This window comes from Pseudopipra pipra, chromosome 20 (assembly GCF_036250125.1).
Source record: "Pseudopipra pipra isolate bDixPip1 chromosome 20, bDixPip1.hap1, whole genome shotgun sequence".
Lineage (NCBI taxonomy): Eukaryota > Metazoa > Chordata > Aves > Passeriformes > Pipridae > Pseudopipra > Pseudopipra pipra.
Window position 1 is genome coordinate 2,067,065 of NC_087568.1, and position 18,888 is coordinate 2,085,952.

An 18,888-nucleotide genomic window follows, 5' to 3' on the forward strand; every position below is an offset into this window, starting at 1 on the left:
GCATTCCAGTTCCACATCCCTGGTTTTGCCCACCCTGCCTTGCTCAGTATTACACAGCTCAGGATTTCATTGCTGGAAATAACACTGATTTTGAGCTCCTGCTCCAACCCTTTAAGACACCAGATGAATAACACCAAGTCTCCTTTGCTCCCTCTCACAGTGGTTAATGCTGGGAGTGAAGTGTTGGAACAGCCCTTGATGGAAGTTCTGCATCCTCAGGCACAGCCAGTGCAACTGGTGTTAATGCTGCTGGAAACCAGAGAAACAACTCACAGGCTTTGTTAAACCTGCAAATGGCAGAAATCTCCTCTCATGCTCTACTGAGACACTTTAGAGAGACCCCTCCAAAGGGGGCTCACCTCAGGAGTGATGATCCTGCTGAATTCTTTTAAATATCAGGATAAACAGAAATGGCACTGAAATATGCATCTGTTTCTATAGAGATGAGATTGGCTGCCAGAAGTGATCTCCACTCTGAAATGTCAGATGTGAATCTACAAAGTGATCAGATTTTTTCAAATTCATAATTAACTTGGCTTTAAATAGAGGAGTTTGGAGTAAATGAGAGAACTGAGATTGCACCTCATCAAATATTATAGTTTGCATTTCAGGTGGATGTTATGAAGATATCTGTGCTGATGTGAGCAGAGGTGTGACATCCTCTCTCTGCCCTCAAGCTGGTCCATGGTGAGAGGGGTATTCAAGCACACAGGTAATTTTAAGCAGGTAAGCAAACAAACCTGCTCCAGAGTTGAAACATTTTACTTAACTGGTGCTTTGATAACAGCAAGTCTTGTCAAAGTCAGTGAAAGCTCCACAACCTCAAAATGGCAAAGACCAACTTCTCTGGGGTTAGTTAACCAAAAAACATGAGTGTATACGTATATTTAGCACTTGGGAATTAAAGTCACATTTTTGTATGATCTTGTTACTATTAATACAAATCTTTATGTGCTGAAATCTTGTGTGACTGAAAAGTAGATCAGAATGATTTTACTGAATATTGGAGCTTGACTTCTTCCCAAGTGCAGGAGGGATCATGCTGCTGCATTGTATGTTGCTTAGCAATATAATGTGAGAAGCAGCACCACAGTCCTTGACAGCACCATTGTCCATTGAAATGCTTGTGAAATATTACCTGGGTTACATAAAGGTAGCACACAGCCACAGAAAGGAGCATGGAGTTTCCAAAAGGACAAAGAGAAAGGAGGCTGCAAAGAACAGGCATTGCTATTCCAGAGGCAGAAAGGTCTCCCTGGCTGATCTTTCACTCCCTGAATACATGCAGCATAAATTAAAGATGGAGAAATCTGCAAAGTCTCACTCCAGCTATGCTTAGGAATGATCTGCTGGACTGGAGAGTGACTATTCCCTCCCAGTGGAACAGCTCCAAGCCCATGGAAGTGCCTCTGCATTGCTGCCTCACAAAGACCTCCTGCTTATTGTTCCCAGGTTTTGCTTTGGAGGAAAATTTTGTGCCCTCCTGTCCACCTTCCTCAGGCTGAGCAGAACATGGGCAAGAGGAGGAGAACTAAGCCAGGATGGGTTTGTTCTACAAACAGGTCACACGACAGGGCCCCATGAGTGTGACAAATGGGAATATTCCCCCTCTGGAGGCCTCCCAGCACCCCTGGGTACAGGCACACCCTCTGCACTCCCTGAGCTTGCTTGTCTGTGGTGCCTTTTGCACAGACATGTCAATCTGCTCCTGCTTGATTGGTTTGGACAGGAACAGCCTCTGCCAGGATCTGCCTTCGTGTGTGCCCTGGGATGTTGCTTTGGCCCCTCTTCCAGCCATTCCCCATATTGTGACTAGTGAGAGAGAACAGCCTGGGCAATCTGCTCTCTGACCTTCCCAGAGATCCAGGGCCTGTGCACTGAAGCACCCCCAGTGCTGCTCCCTGCCCAGTGCTGGAACACTCTGACTCTTCAGCATTCCCCTGATCCTCTCTCTTCTCCTGCCTGGTGTCCCCTCTGTTCACCTTTCCTGGTGCAACACTGAAATCCCACGGGAATGAGCTGCAGTGACAGAGCTGTGACCGACTCCAAGGGCGATGGATCCCTCCCAGCTGCTGCAGTGGGAGTCACAACCCCAGGGAAATGGATCCCACCAGACTGACTCCAAACTCCAGGACATTCACCAAGTGCTGTCATCTGAGGAAGCATCAGGCTCACACTCTGACTTGCTCACACGGAACAAACCTCAGATTATGATGGTTCATAAAGACACAGGAGCATATCTGCATCTTAGCAAAGGAGTATTGAATAGACATGACAGATCCTAGGGGCCTTTCCAAGGAACAATTCAATATTCCCTTTTATAGTATTTGGCACAGCACAGAGTTTATTCAGCTTGAATTAACTAATGGATTTGAGCATTCTCTTCAACAAAGAGCAAAGATGTTGAGCTGCACTGACTGCAGGGTTACAGAATGCTCTGGACCAATCTCATAAACTGACTGCCCACAGAACCTGTGCTGCCTTTTCTCTAAACTCCCAGGCACTTATGGCTCATATTTCAAAATGAGTTTCTAAAATGTGCTTCGAACGCTCATTTCTGTTGGTAGATGTATCACCAATAAACTTGGGAAGTTACTTGCCTTTATTAAAAAAGGGAAGGTGGATAAAATAAAAGATGTTGTGTTGTTGGAAGAAACCATGTGAGAGAACCAAACACTTCAGGGTGGCCACTCCCTTCCAGCATGCCCACAAATCCCACTGCAGGAACACAGGGAGCAGGGATTTAGGGGAGGACCCAATGCCTGCCCAGAGAGAATCTCTTACAGGTTCAGCAGTATTTTCCTGACAGCCTTCCTTTGGCCTTTGAATCATTTCACATTTCTTTGAATGCCTTAATTTGATCCCCCTAACTTAGCTTTTTGAAGCTTCTGACATATTCTTGGTGTTCCAGCCCTGGTTCCCTTTTATCCCATCTGAAATGAAGATCTTTTCTGTGGCCTCTGTGCCTCTAATGGATTTTCTGGTTAAACATAAGTGAATGCATAATTCAGCCAGAAGGTCTTTCATAACAGTGCAGCTTTACAATAGATTAAAAGCAGTTAGCTTTTACTAAGACAGGCCCCTTTTTGGAGCTGGTGCTTCAGAGAAGATCAGCAGAGACAGACTTCTGCCTTTATTTCTTGTTTTCATCCTGAGGAGAGGTTTTTCAAACTTCACTAGAACTCAAGTTGTTTTAATTTTTTTACTTTAATTTGCAGCTAAGGACCAGCAGAGCTGGCTGACATGATACAACTGAGCTCTTTGCACAAATAATCTTAGCAAGGAGAATAAATAACATCCCTTTTTTTCACAGTCAATTGCTCAGAATAACTTCCAAAGGCTGCCCTTACGGTTCTGACCTTCCTGAGCACGCTGGAAGCACCCAGAAGTGGGGAACAGTTGCAGTCAAAGGGTGAAGAGCAAACCCTTTCCTGGCTTCCTCACAGCTGAGCCTTTCAGGATCAATCAGCATCATTTACTTGGCTTGTCAGTTCACAAACCCATCTGATTCCATCCTTGTGTTTCCCTCTGACTCAGCTAAGCCTTGGCACTGATTCCCTCTGGTCAGAGGGTGGAAAACACACCTAAACAACAGCTGGGGATGCATCTGCCTGCAGCTGGAAGTTCAGCAGTGACTGTGGCAGGTGAGGCTCCTCAGCATGTGCAGCTCATGCTCTCCCCAAAAGGCTTTTCCTCTCACCTGGGTCCCCTAAAGGGGCTGCAGAGCAGACCTGGAGCCCAGGGATGGAAGGGGGGCCCCCACTTGTGTCCCAAAGGCTCCTCCCCTGCACAGCAGGAGGACTCAGCACCTTCAGTGCACAGATGACCAACAAGAAGCAGGATTAAGTGATAACAGAGCACCTACACACATGCCAAGGGGACACAAGGGAACAGCTTTTCCCCAAGGACCCCCCAGTGAAGTGCAGCAGTGATGGGAACACCGCTGTGCCCTCGGGATTTGGGCAGAGGACATCGGGGCATTAAAACCTTTTCACTGGGATTATCTGAAGAAACCACTTTGGGCACCGGTGCTCGTGGCACACTTTGGTGCCACCTTTTGTTCCCCCATAGCAAAGGCTGAAACTCCCTCTTGTGGGGGATTTGGGACACAAACACCACGGCAAGAAATCCATTCCTCTCTTTTCAGTCTTCCCTTTTTCCCACACTGTGTCCCCTGACCCTTCCAGACAGGCTGTGCAGGTCCATCCTTGGAGCATCTCAATACCAGGCAAGACAGAGCCCTGAGCAACCTGATTTGACCTTGGAGCTGCCCCCGTTTGAACAGGAGGTTGGAAAAAGAAGTATGGGATCATATTAGGAACTTCCTACTCCTCTCCTTTTCATCAGTTCCAAACGAAGCTGACATCATCATCTGTTGAAGACTTTAGGCCAATTACTACAGGAAACATGGAAATGTACTTCAGTGTCCTCATCCCCAAGACAGATGGAGAGAGGCTTAGGATGGAACAGAAGAACAAATAAATATCCAAGATCAAGCTGAAGTATCTTAAGAGTCTCTCCTTCTGTCTGTGCCCCGAAGGAACCACAAACTGCAGCCTCAGGTTCTGCTAAATTACCATTTTGATTCACCACAGCCGAACTCTTAAAATACCAACACGGTTCTGAGCATCAATATTTACTTTCTAAAGCCAACTAAACAATCCATCGACACAGTTTGACATCCCCAAGCCTCAAAGCACTTTGCAAAGTCAGAGGAGCACTGCAGGTCCTCAGAGGTTACAACTGTTTGCTGGCAGTGATGAGCTGAGTGCCTGGATCCTGGGCTTTGCTGTGGAGCTCAAATCATCCCATGAAAGTTCAGCTCAGTCACTATGGGTTCATCATAATGAACATTTGATGAGATGGCAGAGATGGAGGCAGGAGACACAAGGGCAAAACAGAATTCACCACTCAGGAAATGTTCCCATTCAGAGCCTGTGTGTAAGAATAAATTCAAGAAATAAAAAGAGCATTTCAGTCATTTCTTGCAATGAAGGTTTATAACATCATAAACAAGGTCCTGAGGTATCAAATGCTGTCCCAGTACAGCTGCACCCCTCTCTTCCTTACATTTCTAACTGGAGTCAACTGCCCGTCCTTGAATTTATTTTTAACACCCAGCAGTCATTTCAGCTGTGGGGAAAGGGCACTGTGAGTACACACAAACACTGCAGTGGCAATGAATAAAAGAAGAAGACATCCAGATCCTTCCAGCTTGGATCCCATTCACAAATGAAGTGCAGCCCTCATCCTCTGCAGTTATGTAACCCAGTGCAGTGGTAATTATGGGGAGTGTTTCCTCTTGGCAGATGGAGGGTTTGCAGCTTCCTCACCTTGCTCTGCTCTGCAGTTTCTGGATTGTGCCCTGACCTTCTGTTGAGCTGCATTCACCCTGTCAAAGCTTCCAGGGCAATTCAGTCCCCTGATCCTGCTCCAGTGCCAATGAGCTGCATTTCTGTTCCCACATCCCACTGCTGATGCTGTCTGTTTGTCCTTCCAGCCACGGCAGGGGGGACATTGTGCTTGTCCTGGGTTCCCTTTGATGATGACTTTTCCCACTCCCAAAATGAACAGCATATTTGTCCTGCTGTTTAGGGGGTTCTCCCTTTTACTTTCCACATCTCTGACAGGTGAGTTGACTGCACAGGAATGACCAAGTTCAGTTGGATCTCCAATGGAAAACCACAGCTGTGAGGAAGCAGCACCCCTTTGCCTGGGATCCCAGGACAGTTAAAAGAGGTTCAGTCCCACAGATCACTGGCTCTTCTTGGTTTGTACCATAATTAGAATACTGATTTTTACACAGATCTTTGAATTCGTTGCATTTTTTCCATGGAATTTCACTCCATGTTTTCCATAATGCAGAGACTGAGCAGTTTCCCCCTACAATAATAATAATAATAATAATCCCAAACAGGTACAGCTATTTATAGAGGCTGGAGACGTCCCCTCTTCTTCAAACTCCACTTCTTGTAAGCACATCCTCAAATTGCACCAGAACTTTAATACAGATTTAAACTACCCACTGGCACAGGTCTTATTTCTAAAATATTTTTTAATTGCCAACAAGAAAATAATTTATCCTTTCCAAAAGGTTCTGATGGCACCCAAGAGCAACAGCAACAGGAAGAAATCTCTGAAGTGACAAATTATTTTTTAAAAGCAACAATGAAATCCAGAGGTGGGGGGTTTGTGCACAGGGCAAATTCTTTGCTCAGCAGAACCAAAATCTGTTTTACTGCAGAGGTTGTTCCACTCTAACAGAGAACATTTGGCTTGAAGCTGATGGGAAAGGTGGGTTTACAGTTTGGTATTAAAGGACAATCAGTGACTGGAGAACACAAGGAGCAAGACAGCCCCTGATATGAAATGCTCCTTGTCAAGCTTGACATTTGATGTCTCCATTTATATCAGTCTCGAGGAGATGGAGTTTGCTGGCTGTAAATCCCAGCCATTAAAGCAGGATGGAACCTGCTGGAAAAGTTTGTGGGTGGGTTTAATTGAGCTGTATTTATCATCAGCATTATGGTCTTTAACATTCAACCTCCTGACATTATTTTTCTCCTTCAAGCCTTTCTAACTTCTCCAGTGCCATGAAGTCTTGCCAGCTGATTTTTGTTCCTGTTTTTTGGAGTGAATTCCCTGCCCCCTGCCCCTTGGCTTCCAGAGTGAATTATAAGACATAATTTAAGTTTTAATTAAAGAATTTTATCAATGACAAGCAGAGAAACAGAACTAATATCACTGGTGAAAGGGACAAGATTTTTCTGACAAAGAGGTTCTTGTCATGCCAGCAGATATTAGGAACACCAAACTGGTTCCTAATGGGAGCACAGGAGGAAATCATTTAATTTTCAGATGAAACACTTTGGGTTTTCTCCGTACTAATTAATGTTTTCAGACTATATTCAAGTACACCTTAAAATATTTTGGAAGAAAATTAAGGAAAAAAAGAGAAGCATTCAGTCATGCCCCAGAGCTCCCTGGGCCTAGGTAGAATTTTTAATCTGTGCATAACAGTAAAAGTTTCTCATTTTCATGTTTCCCTGCAATCACAGCAGAAACAAATGTTAAGCCTAATGTCCCCACCAGCAGTGAGGCTCATTAGGTACAAGTTGCACCATTTCAGCAGCAAAAACAATACATTTCTCTGTGATTTACAGAAGCCAAAACTCAGCCACTGCTCAGGTCTCTCCCCTGTTGTGTTACAGCTCAAAAATTTGCAAATGGATGTTTGAAAACAAATTGTGTCTGAGTGTACATCTTGTTTACAAGAACAAACCACTGAAGCTGAGTAATAAAACTTGGAGAAGTGCATTTTATAGTGGAAACACTGGCAGGACTTTAATGACTTCAGTGTAACTGGCACCTCCGGACAGACTGTTCAGCCACTGCCAGTGTGTTTGAAACCAAAGGAGAAACCCATACAGCAAGAAATAGAAACACAAATCCCTTCCAAATGCAAGATGACTTCAGCTGAGAAAGTTTGCAAGCCATTAAGACAGTCCTGTGATGAAAGGAGAGGCAGGCAGTGGGATTTCCCCCATTGTCCGTGTTGGTTCCAGTCTAACCAGAGCCAGAGGGAGCTTTAAACAACAATAAGGAACGAGACCTCAAGTCTTTCACAAACTGAGCAAAAATAGGAATTTAGGAAATCACTTGCAGGCTTTGAAGGAAATGCATGTTCAGCTGCTGGGTGAGGAGAGATTCACCCCACTGCCCACTCCCTGGGGACAGGCAGCAAAACAGAACAGAAAGAGGGGCAGGATCAGGAGGGGCCAAACAATCCCTGAGCTGATGGACTTCAGGAGAGAAGCAGTGAGCTGGTCCCCCCCTCCCTGCAGGTCTGGGGGCAATAACACACTGCCCCAGAGCCCTCAGCTGGCAGAGCTCATGCAAGAGAGGAATCCAAGAGTGGAACCACCCCAGAGACCCCTGTGGGGGCACTGCAGGAGCTGCTCAGCAAACAGGAACAATCCAGGCAGGAAAACCTCTGCATCCAAGGGATGTGAGGCACAGGGGAACCAGGATGGGCTGGGAGGGCTCCACTGCTCCTCTCAGCCAGGTCAATGAATCCATCTCCCCATGAACTCCAGGTCTGTGGCACGGTCACAGTGTGTGACCCACAGCCACACTCCCCCAGGAACAAGGACAGACCAACCCTGAGACAGCAGGAGAATTTTGGGAGGCACAGGGACACCATTCCTGGCTTGAACCAGGACAAGACAAAGGCCAAGGAGATGGCACAGGACCTGGAATGGAGCAGAGGATGTCAGGGACTCTTTTATGCTGCCACTGTGAAATTTTTAACTGCAGCTCTATATTGATCACCAGTAAACACAGTTACTGAAATCACAGCACAATTCCCTCCTGCCTCGTGGTGTTCCTTGGTAATTCCTTCCTAAAGCCAGGCCCTGCCCAGAATTTGGAAGCTGATGTGAGTAAAATGCAAGGAAAGAGACCCTAACAGAAAACCAGCCACTTTTCACCAACATCCACACTGCACACAGACACAAAGCACTTGCTTCTAATTCACCCAGTTCAACTAAAAAAAATATAAATAGATACCAAAATAGCACTGAAGTCAGATTAGGATGTTTTACATATATACCAAACTGCTCTCATGTTGTAAATGAAAATAGCATCTGTTACTTAAGTAAAATAATTAACAGTAATAATCCTAAAAAAAGGTTTTCTGCTAAACAAGTTTCAAAATATAGCAAAAATCAGACCAGTGGGGAGTCACAAAGTAACATATCTGTCACAAAACTTGTAAAAAAAACCTTTATAGCTTCTTGGGGCTCCCTCCTGCTACTTTAGCTATGACTAATAAGAAGAGATGTACTCAATATGAAATTGTCCTGCCGAAGCAGTAGAAATAAAAGTAAAATATTTCTTTCACAAGGCACACCAGAAAGTGCTCTATGATCAGATAATCAGCTGCTCAACAAACACTGCACAGAGACAAGCAATAAAAGTCACTGACTAAAGAGTGTCTTGACAGCTCTAAAGAAAGCTTAAGTAAAAGCTTCCACAAGCAGTGCTTTATTAGAGATTTACTAAATATAGCAACAGCCACTTGAAAAGTTTATCATCATATCCAGTCATTTAAATGTAGTCATCAAATTTATCCAACCTTCTAACCAACTAGAGGGAGATAGTCAGAGGCCAGAATGGTTTAATCATCTCTATTTTCTTTCCAAACAATGTTATTGCTGGCCCTGGGGGGTAAACACTTGGTTGTAAGTCTTCTGTTCTGTTATATAATATTGCACATAATATATTTGGAATTACTGGGGCAATTTCAGCTCAGTCAGGACTTGTGGTGGTTGTGTTGAGGGTGGGGATAACTCCTAAAATATCCAGAGGATTTAGGTGCTGAGGAAGTCACAGGGCAGAGCCTGAGCTCTCAGAGTAAAGCCCAGTGGTCATTAAGGTTGGTGATTCTGTGCTCAATAAAGCCTGGGAGTAACCTGCAGAATGGGGCTGAAATCCCTGGGAATTCCCTCTCCAACCACCTGGGACATGGGCAGGACCAACCTGACCCCTCTGGGCTCGGGGACTTGGCTCAGCTGGACTCTGCAACCACATCAGAAACCAGGGAAGGGAAAAAAAGTCTCTTCTAACTTGGCAAGGTGATAATGAATCCTTTCCAAGCCCTCTGCCAGCAATTTACCTTTCTGGAATCCTGCACTGCCCCCCCAAATTCTGGGGAGAATGCAGACAGAAGTGAGAGGGGAATTACAAGGGCCAGAAATGCAGGATACCCCTGAGCTCATCTTTCTTTTTTGAGCTGTGAACAGTCACTGGGATAATTTCACCCCCTGGCTTAAACAGCCACTCATTATTTTACACTGTTCAGCTGCTGGCACTGGCCTGGCTCTGTTTGCTTTTGTACAATGGAGACAGTAAATTTTTCTCCCATTAAACCACTTTTTTTAAAATTATATAAACTCTTCTTAATTACTCCTTTTATTTTGTGCTAGAGCTCCAAACACCTGGTGTGCTCCACTCAATCCATTTAAGGGAACAAATCAGACGAGCCAAAGGAGAAATATTTCATTTCCAGTCCCAAGCACTTGTGTCAGGATGAAAAATCCTGAACTTTAGGGTTGCCTGGTAGCTGCTGTTGGAAACAGTGCTCTCTACATTATATTCCACATTTTACTTGTGCAACATTATTTCCTCATCCCCCAAAGGAAAGTAGCAGCAAACAGGGGAAACAATTCAACAAAAGATGAAGAGCCAAAGCAAGAGGAAGGAGACTGCAGGTAGCTCTGAGTTTCCTGGGGAGGTGGGGAGAAAGAAAATTCCTTAACTTGGAAACAAATTTCTACTGTTTTCCATGTTACTCTTCAATTTAAAGCATCAATCCAGAGAATTATACTCAGTGTAAAACAATCCAGGTAGTTCCTGAACTGCAGTGTGGGTACAACACTGGCTTTAATTACCTCAGTAAAAAGCAAATAGCAGATCCCAGACACACTGAACTTTTTAAGTGCCTTCCAAAACAATCCTCATCATTCTAAATTGCTAAAAGTGGTCTTCAAATCTCAAGAAGAGTTCTGAAATTCCAAATATCCCATTTGCTTATAGGCAAACATCATTTTTTTGTGTGTAATATGTTATTTCTTCGTTTAATTTGCAACTGAAAGAAACATTTAAGTTAATTTATGCTCTTTTCAAAAAGGTTTCTCTTGTATTTTGGGCTGGGTTGTTTAATAATTTACTCACACCTATGCAAGAGAAAGAGAGTAAACAAGGCTATTTTCTGCATACCTGCACTGTATTCCCAAACCTCCACACACACCTTCCCTCTGCTGAGATTTTACAGCACATGCAACGTGTGTAAAAGGGGAGAGTCAAAGCTCAGGTTGTGTCTTGGCTGCAGAACCATCTGTTGCTCTGTGAGAAGCCCTGACTGTGCAGAGGGTGTGACTGCTCTGGTGGGAGGGTGCACACAGCACCTATTCTGCTCAGATTGCCTCAATTCAGTGCTTGCCCTCATTACAGCACAAGTAAAAAATACATGTGTTGCTTCATTTGCTCTAGCAGTCAATATTAGAAGACAGTCAAAGATGAAGATGCCTCAGTCTCAACCAATTACAAACATCACCATATGCTTTGTTCATAATGAAGGCATTTGTATGGCCCGTGGAGCTGGGAGGGAATTAATCACAGCTGACTCCTGAACCAACACTTGATTAAGTGAGAATCATCTCTGCCCTGAACCACTGAAAGCTCTGCTAGAAAGGGAGGATGAATAGCTGGTGCCTAATGAATTCTAAGGCTGTGAACTGATCTGTGTTGATTAAGAAAGTGAAATCAAGTGACTAAAAGCAGGGACAGAAATAGCACAAGTGAATGCCAGCTTTGGTCTCTGACCAGCACGTTCCAGCACGAATGAACTGCTCAGTCTGGGCTCGTCCCCACAGCCCAGGGCACAGGGGCTGCTCAGCACCAGGGAGGGACAGAATATTCCAGCTGCCACAGGGGAGGGCTGGCTGGGATATTGGGAAGGAATTCCTCCCTGTGAGGGTGGGGAGGCCCTGGCACAGGTTGCCCAGAGAAGCTGTGGCTGCCCCATCCCTGGAAGTGTCCAAGGCCAGGTTGGAGCAGCCTGGGCCAGTGGAAGGTGTCCCTGCCCAGGGCAGGGGGTGGCACTGGAGGAGCTTTAAAGTCCCTTCAACCCAACCCATCCTGGGGTTCTACACTGACCAGAGGCCAACACCAAGAGGCCACTGGGGTAGCTGGGCTCTGGGACTGCAGTGCCATGGCCCAGGAGGGCAGGGAGGACATCCAGCAGCAGGGAAGGAGGGAATCAGAAAGGGAATGAGGCAGGACTGGAAATCCCACTGGAAATTTCCACATCCTATGAGCAGCTCTGAGATGTTAATGCTCTGACACTCAGACCCAGCACAAATAATTAAATATTTCAACAACAACAGCAGCTGAATGGAAAGTTACACCAACCCACTGAGTGCTGAGCTGCAGCTTCTCCCCAGCAGTGTCCTAAAAATCTCATCATTAAAGGCAGTGATTAAGACAGAAATGTCACCTTACATTTATAAAGCCATTTTCATCCTGAAGCACTTCATTAACTATCTTTCCAAAGATCACTTTGCAATACTGATTTTGCTGTATTTCTCCTCTGTCTACCCAATCACAAAAAAGAGGCAGATTGTACCCTTTTTAGAATCCATCAGATAAAACCTTAAACTGGGGTTTCCATAGAAACACATCGTGGGTCTCTCAGTTTCTCTATCAAACCTGTTCATAAACTTTCAGCTTTACTTAATGCTAGATTTTCAAAAACACCAATTAGCTCTTTCATTTCATTTAAGAGTTGGACTCAATGATCTTACAGGTCTTTTCCAGCCTAAATGACTCTATGATTCTATAAAGAGACAAGGGAAGAACAGCAGCTGCCACAGACAGGGGAGCAACAGGGAAAATTGTGCTTTTTGGTCAACTAGTAAAATCTCTGAGTGTCAGTCAAGTCCCATTTACACTTAAAATCTCCTGTCAAAGGTTGTTATGGAAATCTGAGCCTCACAGAAACCCTGACTATGGAAAAAGCCAGTGTCATGCAAATGATGAACACAGGGCTGGGACACTTCAGGAACATTCTGACACAAACATACGACTTGTCACAGTCTATTGCCCCTGACCCCCGGCTCAGAGTCAAGTTTGTTGTGAATAACAAGTGAAGTGATACAAATGTTTTCTTAACATTTCCCTCAGTTCTCCCCTGAATCCAGCACAGTTGAATCGCTGCTGCCAGAAATATATTTGCAGTAAAATACAGAGCTTTGTTACTTAAAATACATCCTCAGAGTTTTGTTACTTCTGTCATCAGATTTAGGCTGTATTGTTTACCCTGAAATGCTTTCAGTGTCTTTCACAGTTATTCTGCTTTAAAATATAGACCTGTTAAACACAGAGTGAAACGTGCAGCACTTCAGCATCTTATTATTTTTTCAGCACTATAATCTCTTATTCTGCAACTAAATCCTTCAAGCATGCCAGTGTTCTGGAGTGCAATGCTGCTCCTTAATTCCAGGGATGTGATAGCTACAAGTGCTAAACCCTCCAGGCTGTGCAAGTGTGAGACAAACTCGTCATTTCAGTGCCACACTGCAGCAGAATTTCTTCTGAGCCTGAGTTTCTGGAGCAGCAAAGTGACATTGCACTGCTGCTTCCAGGCACCTTGATGGCTCTGCCTTGTTCTGGCACGTTTGCTGGGTCTGTGTGTGTTACCTCAGGCTCTCTCTGTTTTGTCAAACACAAACGCTCTCTTTTGCCAAACCTACAGAAGCAAAGAAATCATTATATTGAAAAATCAGAAAAGAGCACTGGGCTGCCCAGATGGATCCTGGGTAAAGCAGGAATGACAAGGGAAGGCTCTGCACACAGGACCAGCATGGGAAACGGGAGAAGGGCTTCTCCTGCAGGACACTTAGCTGGGAGCGCTGGGAAATCGGGAAATTTCAAATTGCTACATTCTTTTTTAGGTTTTTTTCCCTTTTATTTTCTGTTCCCTGACATTTCCTTCTGTCTCCTGGCATTTCAGCACAAAGCCAGCAAAGCTGGTTCCTAAATCCCTCTCCCCACAGCTTCCAGCCAAAGGGGGAGAAGTGTGGTGTGGGCAGCAACACATCAGCCCAACCTGGCCCCAGGGCTGGGACAGAGACCTCAGACTGCTCAAAACTCCTGAAAACTCAGTCCTCTGCCTCTCTGAGCCATAGGAAACACTTCAGACAGCAAGAATTATTTCCAGTGTATTCCCTGTAAGCAAATACCATCAGCAAATACAGTTTAATTTGACTTTGATTTGTATTTGTGGGCCCAAATATCCCTTAACAGAATGTAGGGGAGAATTTAAGGGAATCAGCTTTGTAGAATTTCCTAGATTTCTAAAATGCATACAGTGCTCAGAGATAGTTTGGCACTAAAAGTATTTGCTGAAAATTTGACCAGATTTTCTTGATGTTTGTCCTAATGAAAGCATTTCAGGTGAGGAAAAAAAATATGCAGATTATTTTCCATACTACTTTGTTTCAATGTCCCCATGGGGGAGACAGACTGCTGTGCCCCTGGTTTATCCTGTTAAATACATGTACAGCAGCCACAAAAACTCAGGCTTCCCTCAGGACAAGCTTTGCTCTGAGGGGAGTTTTATATGTATTCTCTAAGTGTAAACAACATAAAAATAATGAACCTCCCAGACTCAAAGCTATTTTAAACTATGTGTCTTTTAATGTGGGAGAAATGATTCTGTTTAAAGGACCCTGATTTAAGAACATTCCTATTTTGGGATTATTATCCACATATACATGTTCCACTTCCACTGAAAACAAATAGTCCCAGGACATAAAAATAGGCAACTAAATGAAATGCAGGCTTTTCTAGCGTGGGAAATGTTTGTTGAACTTGCATTCTGGGTTTGATTACTTTTAAATGTTTAAGGAGAGACTGATTCAAAGCAGTGCTCTTCAGATTAAAGTTAAAATATACATAGGACAGCCCTCCTGCAAGTGTGTAATGGTAAGTGAAAAAGTTCTCCAGAGAATTAAAAATCCAAGGAAGTATTTAAACACACACACAGCAAGAATATAGGAGGTGTCCTGACACACTTCAAGTTAAGTTCACCCTTAAACACTCTGAGTGGCAAACAGCAATGGAAAACAATGCCAGAGTCCCTTCAAATGGACTGTAAACTGGGAAATCCACAGTATAATAAAGGACAGTACCACACCTCGTTCCCAGACTGTCGTGTGTCATCCCTGTGGGAAGCTGGCAGCACTTCAGGAGGTCAGAAGAGCACGTGCATAACTGAAGTTTCACATAAAATTTAGTGTAACAGACCAGCTCCAAACATAATTGGGAAGCTGAATGTTCCACATCCAGCAACGTTTTAAGAATCAAAGACAGCATCAGGAATAGCCTTTGCTATTATTTCATAATCGTTAGGGACTACAATTTACTGTGCTTTAGAAAGGACCGAGGTGACAAAAATCAATGTACTTAATAAATGCTTCAAACAAGGCTGACACCTAACGGCAGCTTCGTGCACTGCTGAGGGTTTGCTGCTTCCCAAAAAAATCACATGATGGGAAACAACACGTGGTAAAGAAATGTCCTGATTGTAGAGTATTACCCTCTGTGTCCAAGGCTGATACACCCCACACAAATCCTCCCTCTAATGAACTGCCCACCAGACACATTGGAATTCAAGGAAATATTAAATAAACCAGGCCTCACTACAGAGCAGTAATGAGGAGTCACTGTTGCCAGGAACTTCCATATTTGAAATCAAACTGACTGCTGGAAATGATAAGGGAAATTTTTCTCTTCCTAAATCCTAGAGATTAATAAATCCATTTGCAAGTCCATTGGGTTCTTCTAGTTTCCTCCTTTAGTTATCGAACCAAAAACTTGGAGAGAAGATGTTCCGATATTACTTTTTAGCAAAGAGGAAAAGGGACGGGGAAAGGAGAGCTCCCGCCCCGGGAAGGGTTCCAGGGATGCCGTGTGGAAGCGCACCTGGGTGGCAGCAGGTGGCAGCAGTGCCCCAGAGCAGGGCAGCGTCCGTGCCCAGCGCCGCCCTGGGCTCTGTCCCAGGGCCCTGGCACACGGCCAGGGAGTAAAACCCAGGGAATGCGGGCCCGTCTGAAATTAGAGAGACGCTTCCTCTTCTTTAAGCAGACGGCCAACGGAACTGTGCATGCAGCACACCTCGTGGCGCTGGATAGCGCTGAAGGAAGGTTCCCAGCTCCACGGAGGATAAAGCTCTTAATTGCTCATTTTTCACTTTAATGAGAAGGCAGATGAATAGGTGCTTCCTCTTCCTTGCTGAAATAAGGTAAACCAGTGCTGCATATTTTTTAATGCTCAATTCATGTTAATTTTCAAAGCACTTGCAGAATCAGAGAATCATTATCTTAGATTTTTCCAGTGCAAATTTGCTGTGGATGACAAGGATTCATCACAGCTTATCTCCTCTTTTCACAGAGCCTGTCCCTCCCATTTCCAGCACATCCTTCCTTCCTTATCCATGTTGATACACTCTATACAGTCTATTTGCCAGAAGACCCAGGTCAACCAACTCCTGGAATCCCACAAATTCTAATTTAATTAAAACATCAGGATATTTACTGCTCAGGGACAAAAATCAAATTGCATTGCAAGTTTCTCTGTGGTATTTGAGAACTGCATGGGGATGACAAATGGAGCCTACACAGAATGATTATTTATCAGTTCTCATTTGGGCAGCTCAAAAGCTCTCTCTTCCTTTTACATGTTTCAAAAACTGTGTTAAATGTAGACAGCAGTTTGGGACATATTAGCATTTTTGTCCATCTTTCTTAGGGATGGTTTGCACAGCAGGGAAATGGAAAGAGACACGGAATCATTTAGGTTGGAAAGGACCTGTAAAACCATAGAGTTCAAATTTCAGAGAAGCATCTCAGCCCAACCACCTCAAACATTACCTTGCTGCTGCACTGCTCCTGGTCAGGCACTTGAGCAGGACGTAGAAATGCTGCTGGTGGAACCACTTTCATCCACAGTGGTTTATCCACTGCACCTATTCCATGGATAAAGACCCCCTGTGGTTGTTTTATTTCCCAAGAGTACAGGCAAACTCACACAAGACTGTAGACACCAGGATACAAATACTGAGGAGTTCCTAACATGAGAACAGTAGGTGTCAGCACTCAAATGCATTAATAGCAACTGTCCACAAACATGCTGAGTGAAGAGAATGGACAGAAGGAATTTTATAAGGTCACTCAGGGATCTTGAGGCAGATTTAGTCTTTAGTTTCATATACTGCTCATCTGGATCAGTCTGAAATCAACAGGCACAAGTGGCAGTAGGAGTTCACAGCAGCACTAGAAGGAGTGTTCATTAGGTGTCTGACTCTTTCTGGAGAAAGTATTGGTCTTTCCCTGATGCTGCTCAGATCATTGGCATGGTGTATGAACCACGACTGCATTTAGCAGTCAGTGCTCCACTCATGGCTCAATCAATCACGCTGCTCTGGTACATAATGGACAGCAAAATTCAGGCTGCCCATTTAGGCTCTTCCAAGGAAGAGTCTTACACAGAATAAAATCAACACTGAAAATAAATGTGCGTGTTTTAGCAGTCTAACACTGCTTTTGCTCGTAGGCTGCAATGTGTTTTATGAAGAAGGCAGTAATTACACACTGTCAGTACAGCAGCACAACGAGAGATATGAGTCTGCACGTGTCCCTCCCTGCCTACTAATTACCAACATCCCACGGAGAAATAAAGGTTAAAGAATAGCCAGGGTTCATTTGCAGCCCTTGTAACTCACACTGATGTAGAACTCAACCTTGGAACTCTTGTGAAATGCAACAATCTTTACAGCACCTGGAAATGTAATGGTGTGTGATGATGTGCTCTGCACCCACCTTGTCTCTGTGGGATGGACTTTGTAGGGAGGCAGCAGAGATCACAACCTTGGCATCTTCCAAAAGGGGTGAAAGCTCCAAAGTCTCCATCAGCATCCTGCAATATGAGGAAGAAAATCAATAAAACTTGAAACTTGAGATGAATTTTCGAAAAGCAGAGGTTTTTTCCCGCAGAATTCCCTTCCAATTTGGACACATACTTCAGCATGGTAACAGAAAGAAATATGGTGTGCATTAGCATATTATTCCTCAAATGGAGCAGTTAAAAGGTAGATTTTATTAGCTTGAAAGCTGCTCCTTATTCAGTTTTTCATGTGAGACCATACCTCACCCATTAAAAATTATTACTTTCATGGAATCACAGACTGGCCAGAGTTGGAAGGAACCTTAAAGCTCCTCTCATTCCAAACCCCCTACAAGGACACCTTCCACTATCCCAAGTTGCTCCAAGCCCTGTCCAGCCTGGCCTTGGACACTTCCAGGGATGGGGCAGCCACAGCTTCTCTGGGCAGCCTGTGCCAGGGACTCACCACCCTCATTTACTGTAAAAAACTTCTTCCTTATATCTAAACTAAATTGACCCTCATTTAGTTTAAGCCCAATCTCCCTTATCCTGTCGCAGCAGGCCCTGCTGAGGACTTCGTACGCCTCATTTAGACACTGGAAGGAGCTCCAAGGTTACCCTGGAGCCTTCTGTACTCCAGGCTGAACAACCCCAGCGCTCTCAGCCTTTCCTCGTGGAACAGTTGGGCCACCCGTACATTAAACCACACACGAGGTCAAGGCAGATGGAACCTCCCTTGTTGCTCCCCTCAGGAAGGGCTGCCGGGGCTCACTTACCTCAGGTGATGGCTCCCCATCTTCCCCTCCTGTCTTCGCTGCTGCCCCTGCCCTGCCTGCTGCCCTTGGCCGCCTTCCAGCCACTGCCCCCAGAGCCCAGTGCTGTGGGTGGGGGTCCTGCCATGGCCATCTCCCCATCCCCTCAGGAACCACCATCCCCTCAGGACCCCCACACATCCCCTCAGGGACTCTGTGACAGCCCCTCGTGGGTTTCTGCCATGGCTGCCCCTCCATCCCCTCAGGAACCCCCATCCCTTCAGGATCCCCCCATCCCCTCAGGGGGTCCTGCCATGGCTGCAGCCCCATCCCCTCAGGACCCCCCACATCCCTCAGGGACCCCCCCACACCCCTTCAGGGCACCCCTGCCATGTCTGCCCATCCATCTCCTCAGGACCTCACACATCCCCTCACGGGGTCCCACCATGGCTGGCCCCCCATCCCCTCAGGGCCCCGCAACCCTTCAGGGGCCCCTCCACATCCTCTCAGCGGGTCCTACCCGCTGAGATGGCCCGCTGATGGGCCGCAGCCCCTTCCCCTCAGGACACCATGCACCCCCTCAGGACACCATGCACCCCCTCAGGACGCCACGCATCCCCTCAGGGTCCCC

General features: G+C 45.3%; 1 protein-coding gene across 6 annotated transcripts in view; it reads right to left on the bottom strand.

The window, feature by feature from the left end:
• Positions 1–18,424, bottom strand: part of DAB2IP (DAB2 interacting protein) — a 199,668-nt gene extending 181,244 nt beyond the window's left edge. For 2 of the 6 annotated variants that reach the window (XM_064676616.1, XM_064676619.1), the window contains exons 1-2: positions 18,282–18,420; positions 17,442–17,538 (exon numbers count right to left, since the gene is read on the bottom strand). In XM_064676616.1, the coding sequence (XP_064532686.1) occupies positions 17,442–17,538; positions 18,282–18,419 (235 nt within the window). In that variant the 5' untranslated portion in view covers position 18,420. Of the gene's footprint in view, positions 1–17,441; positions 17,539–18,281 lie in introns of all 6 variants that reach the window. The other 4 variants (XM_064676617.1, XM_064676615.1, XM_064676623.1 and 1 more) reach the window with 4 other exon arrangements.
• Between the last annotated feature and the right edge of the window lie 464 nt (positions 18,425–18,888).